Source organism: Chelonia mydas, chromosome 3 (genome assembly GCF_015237465.2).
Source record: "Chelonia mydas isolate rCheMyd1 chromosome 3, rCheMyd1.pri.v2, whole genome shotgun sequence".
In the NCBI taxonomy this organism is placed as follows: domain Eukaryota; kingdom Metazoa; phylum Chordata; order Testudines; family Cheloniidae; genus Chelonia; species Chelonia mydas.
In genome coordinates, this window is record NC_057851.1 from 21,625,261 (window position 1) to 21,631,260 (window position 6,000).

Consider the following 6,000-nt stretch of genomic DNA (forward strand, 5'->3'; position numbering starts at 1 on the left):
ACCAAATCATAGAAGAGCGAGCACCCCTCTCCCCCCAAAAACCAAATGTGTCACTTAAGAGGGGCGAGCTTTCAAATATCTGCCGCTGTTCCCCCCAGAAAGCTGCACCCCCTGCCAAACGGTTGGCAGGAGATGTGCGCACGTTAATTACTGTGATTGAAGGAAGGGTCAAATAGTCCCAGTTACCTACGTTTTTCTCTCCGTCAATATTTCCTTTGCCTTCCGAGGTGCAGTGCAGCTGTCTGGCTGGGACAGCATGAGGGACCCTGATTTGAAAATACCCCCGTCCCATCCCAAGTTCCCCTTGACTTCAAAGGGTTTTTTTTTTAATCAGACTTTAGCGGAGGGGCGGGCTTTGCTTGTACTACCTCGGGCGAGTCTGAGTCTCCCCCAGCCTCAGTGCAAACCCGCAAACGGGAGGGTGCGGGAGCCCCGCAGAGTGGCAGCGATTGAGCCGATCGGCCTGTGGGTTCAGCGCGGAGATCTGACTGAAAATCGCGGGCGTGACAGGGGGCAGCGCAGTTCTAACTGGGCAGCACTTGCTGTGTGAAGATCCCTCGGCTTGACTGCTCTCGGGAGGGGTAGCACCCTGCAAAGTGGCTGTGGAAAGGCTCTGGCTAGCTCCGAATTTTCAAATGGGGTTTTATGAAGACATTGTTTAGCCTGACTAGAGAAGGTCTGGGCCAAGCTCGTCCCCTTCCAAAGGAAACAAGAAAGAAAAATCAGACTTGCCACCGGGACGCAGGGCTTTAATATTTACTATTATCAGCCTTAAAGGGAGGAGGGGACTACTAGCTTCAAATAAACATCCCCCCCCCCCGCCATAGGTGCTGGCCCTAGGGGTGCTGGTTTCAAGTGGTTTCCATCACTTATAGGGTTTACAGTTTGGTTTAATGGCTCTCAGCACCCCCACTATACAAATAGTTCCAGCACCTCTGGCCCGGGCTTTGCCCGAGTTCCCATGCAGAAGCCAGGAGGAGGCAGCTGAGTGGATGTGGCTGGACTGGGAAGGGGCTAAGGGGGAGCGCTGTGGGACGCCGCTATCCAGACGCAGGGGCTGGAAGTTGGGGAGGGTAAAACCCTCGCGCTCTACTTTCCAAAGCAAATTGGAGGTCAAAGTTTGGTGGGCTCGGCGGGGAGCCCTGTCACTCCTCTGGGCGGCAGAGGGCGAGCCCTTGCTTCGTACGGGCAGGATACGGCGGCGATGCGCTTGAGTTTTAACTCTTTACCGTGCAAGTTGCCAGGAAAAAACGGTGTCCCCTGGGGCTCACGAGGGGATCTGCCATTGACTCCAGCGGGAGCTGCAGGGGAGAAATCTGGGTGGCTTGGGGGTGAAGCCTGGGGGGATGCAGCCGAGTAGCCTGAAGTTACACACAGCCTACCTGGAGGGTCCTCCCCAGCGAGCGGTGCGTAAAGCGGAGGAGGCCGCGCTGCAGCGAGCCAGGGCTACCGAGGGATGGTTTGTGTTAGGAGCAGGCTTGGCGGCGGGGAGGGGGCAGATGAAAGGGCTCCTAACGACCTGCAGATCTGTGCAGTCAGCCTGAGGCTTGCACGGCTGCCGTGGGAAGGGGCCAAGGCGCACCGCGCCAGAGCCACTGCAAGCGATGGGCACCTTTCCACTGACCTGCCCTGGGCTCTGGGGTACGCCCAGCAGCCCGGGGCTCCGCAGCCGGCCCTAGGCAAAGGAGAGCAGCAGGCGGCGTGGCGGACCTGTCTCTGTGGTCTCCCTGTTACAGGTCTTTGTCTCTCTTTCTCTTCCAGACACTCGCCTTCCCTGCTCCCAGATCCTCCTCCCCGGTGGCCACCATGGGAAGTAAGACTCTGCCGGCCCCCGTGCCCATTCACCCCTCCCTGCAGCTCACTAACTACTCCTTCCTCCAAGCGTTCAACGGGCTGCCCGCGGTGCCCTCGGACCACCTGCCCAACCTGTACGGCTTTAGCGCCCTGCACGCCGTTCACCTGCACCAGTGGACATTGGGTTACCCAGCCATGCATTTGCCTCGCTCTTCCTTCTCCAAGGTGCCCGGGGTGTCCAGCTTGGTGGACGCCAGGTTCCAGCTGCCTGCCTTCCCTTTGTTCCCACACGTCATCCAGCCCAAGCAAGAAGCCACCAGCCTGCCCCTCAAAGCCAAACCCCGGTTTGATTTTGCCAACCTCGCTGTGGCCGCCACCCAAGAGGATCACTCTAAACTGGGCCAGGCGGACAGCCAGAGCTCGCCTCCGGGGCTCGGCTCCTTGCTCGAGGTAACTAAGCTCTCCCCGGAGAAGAAACCCACCCGGGGGAGGTTACCTTCCAAAACCAAGAAGGAATTCGTCTGCAAATTCTGTGGCAGACACTTCACCAAGTCCTATAACCTTTTGATTCACGAAAGAACCCACACCGATGAAAGGCCCTACACGTGTGACATTTGCCACAAAGCGTTCCGAAGGCAAGATCACCTGCGTGATCACAGGTAACTCCAGCATTTTAATGGGGGGGGGGGGGGCTATAACCACAAGCTTTGCTTGGCTCTGTCCCTCTCCTGTACCGCAAATAGAAAGGTGAGCTAGTCCATTTCCCCCTGTAAGTGCAGGATTGTCACCTTAGGCTTCCTGCTGCTTTGCACCGTTTAGTAATGCCCCAAGTGATTGAGGCGTCTTGATCTGGCAGGTGAATCCCTTATAGAAGTTTACTTGACTTCCTGTACTCCGCTGAGGACCATACCCTCATCTGTCCGCTTTCCCTGCAGGCAATTTGGGATGGCCCTTTCTTTTTATTTTTGAAAGTAATTTTAATCAGAAATACAGAGTGGCCATTAGAGCCAGGTATTTACAGTAAAAGAATGATTCCCATAACACTGTGTGCTTCCTGCATGAATGTGATCCCCCGTCCCCCATTCTGGCTTCTGGTCATCTCATATTTGGGCCTCAGCAGTAGTTTGGAAAGTAGGCCACAAACAAGGGGTGGTTTTTGACAGGTCACCTGATTGAATTGTCACTATTTGTAAATCTATATTCTCTCTCCCCAGGTATATTCATTCTAAAGAAAAGCCTTTTAAGTGTCAAGAATGTGGGAAAGGCTTTTGCCAGTCCAGAACTCTAGCTGTCCACAAGACACTGCATACGCAAGTAAAGGAGCTTAAACCTTCCAAACTTAAATGCTGAACTCTCCAGCACCCATGAACTAACTTCCCCTCCAGACTTTATACCAAATTCAGAACAGACACAGAAAAAAAAAAAAACAAAAAACAAAAAACGAAAAACAAAAAACCCCCAGGATGGGAGCACTGAACTTTCTTTTTAATTAAAAATAAAAGGTTCCCAAATCCTGGTTTAAAATATTGTTTTGCCTTTGAAACACATATTAATAATATGGCGAGTGCAAGAGAACTGGCTGTCTTGTGTGGCTTCGATAAACTTTATGCCAAAAGGTGGTGCTCACGTATTGGACAGGAATCTTCTTCTTCTTTTTTTAAAGCAAAAACGTAGCTTCCAAAGGTATTACTTTTTACATTTTTTTTATTTTATACTTTTTTTGACTGTATAAAGCTTCTTACTTAAACACTTCAGGAAACAAAAAATTCCAGAAGACAATTAAGAACTGAAACTTTGGCTTCTCATTACGGCACCATTGAGACCAGGAGAACAACTTGCGGACTTGTTTGTTTGTTTCTGTTGTTGTTTTCTTTTTAAAAAGAAATGTTCCAAAGTGACCTAAATCTCAAGTGATGAAGTCTGCCATGCACTAAAAGCCTGATATAGAGCTTAGAGCTGCAGTATCAACACTCCGTGGAGATCTTGTTTTTGTTTTGTGGTCTAGTGCCTTGGAGGTGGTTTGTAATTTGTGGACTTATTTAAAAACACCCAAAGGAAAGAATAATGGCAATAAATCAAACTGATGCTATGCACAACGTGGTTTTAGTGGTACTTTAAAGTCTGTGTGTGTCCCGATGAGAGAGTGGGCAGGATAAATCTCAATCAGAGAATTTTAAAGGCTAGCTTTCTGAACAGTGTATTAAAAAAGTTAAAACTAAGAGACATTCCAATATGTTTTGTTTATTAAAAAAGTTGTATGGCTATTTGGCACTTTATGCTGATTATTGGTAATTGACATTTATCACTGGATTGTGTTTTTTAAGTATTAAAATAAATTGTTATTTTACAGGCAAGCCTGACTGGATGTACTATTCACATATGTTCTGAACGTTCTTTAACTATTTGCTTTCAGGTCTATCCTCAATCGAACTCCCTCCCCCAGTTGTCAGAACTTTCCTTTTCAGGTGGTGTAATATTTTTAATTCTTTTTCACAAATGTTGTCCTGGGGGAGTGGCAAATGTTAAAAGTATACTTTTTTTTTTTTTTTTTTTTTTTGATATGGGTTAGTCACTGTTTTTACCTACAACGGAAAAGTCAATAGACCTGAGGGAGGGAGGGAGTCAAATCACTGTGCTCCTAGTGTGAAAAATTCACCTTGGTAACTAAATCTTGGGTATTAGCAGATAAGATTAGATGTCAAAAGTGTTAAAAAACAAATCAAATGAATAATGGGCAAACTGTTACCATTCACACAGCCTGAGGCCATGGGGGAAACACTCCTTTACACTCTCTCTCCCCTTTCATTGTCAGTAGTGTATATTTATCAATTGCATCTTGGCCCAGTCTAGTGTTGATGGGCGGCCTTTGATTACAGGCAGCTGTCTTAGATCAGAGATGTTTATTCCACTGCAAAACCGCTTTGGATTGAGACATGGAGAGGGAGTTTTGAGCGTGGGTTCCATCTGAGCTTTTAAAACATGTATTGCTTCTTTTGTAATTTCATAGAAAGAACAGCTTCTTCCCTGATTATCCACAAGTCACCTCTGAAATCGAAAAGCTGAAATCAAACAATTCTTTTCCTTATTACAGATCAAAATAGTAACTTTTATTTTGGGGTTTTATTATTTCCAAAACTTATAAGGGTTAAACCTATAAAGCACTGAAATCAAAACAAAAAAAATTATTTCCCTTCTTTTCCATTTTCCCTCTTCGTTTTACAAAGATACTATTTATATGGGCAAAGACTCTTATGAATGATAAAAGAACACTACTGCCTTGCTTTTTATTTGGGAACAATACGGATTTTCCCTCGTTTGTTTATATAGATACGACTACATGACTAATTCAATACATTTGATCAATTCCAGTGTCCCTGTTATGAAAACCTCGGCAGAGTTTAGTTTAGTCAGATAATGATTGCTGACTAAATATAGCAATAAATACAGTGGAAATTGACACATTTCCAGTGGGCCAATATAAATTCAGTTGTGCAGAAGTGTCTTTAGTAAAGATATGTAGTTGTATTGGAACAATCAACGATTGTATTAAGCGAAAAACAATACAAAGTATTTTGTTTTCAATTTTAGAGTCTCTAAAAGAGAATAAACTTATCTGTTTTGTATGGGAAATAGATATGTTGAGAAGAAAATCATGATGCATTAGAGGGTGAATTAAAAACAGTATCATTGGGTATTTAGTACCTTGTTTCCCTAGTAGGCAGATGTACCAAAGTAGCTTTATAAACTCTTTATTATTTATATAATAGCCTCATGGCACCCAAAAGAAGAGACCTTCCTTGCCTCGAACAGCTTACAATCTACCTACATAAAACAGACTAGGAGACAGGTGAAGAGACTTGCCTGTGGCCAGTGGGAGAGCTGGGATTAGGACTCAAATCACCTGGTTCTCAGACCAGTGCCCTACCCAAACAGTTTGCTTTCTGCCCTGTACTGACAACACCCTAGGGTTTTATGGTCTCAGTCAGGTGCTTGCTTTGGAAAATGAGCCAGGTCTTCCCTCACCAGCTACTAGGAACTGAAACAACATCTCCCAGCCACAGGAGGGGATGATGGTGCTGCTGTTACTGAAGCATTACCCTACCTCCTCCCCCTGCCCCCCCGGGGGGAGCATTACTTCTGAGCACAGCCTTTGTTAAGATGGTACCAAAAGCTCCAGACGTACCTGAGATTTGAATCCCTGCTCGA

The 6,000-nt window shown here is 46.6% G+C and overlaps 1 protein-coding gene across 2 annotated transcripts in view; it reads left to right on the forward strand.

Annotated features, from left to right (window-relative positions):
* Positions 1-5,428, forward strand: part of OSR1 (odd-skipped related transcription factor 1) — a 149,318-nt gene extending 143,890 nt beyond the window's left edge. For both annotated transcript variants that reach the window (XM_043542231.1, XM_043542230.1), the window contains 2 exons: positions 1,762-2,453; positions 3,009-5,428. In XM_043542231.1, the coding sequence (XP_043398166.1) occupies positions 1,807-2,453; positions 3,009-3,144 (783 nt within the window). In that variant the 5' untranslated portion in view covers positions 1,762-1,806 and the 3' untranslated portion in view covers positions 3,145-5,428. The remainder of the gene's footprint in view (positions 1-1,761; positions 2,454-3,008) is intronic.
* The last annotated feature ends 572 nt before the right edge of the window (positions 5,429-6,000 follow it).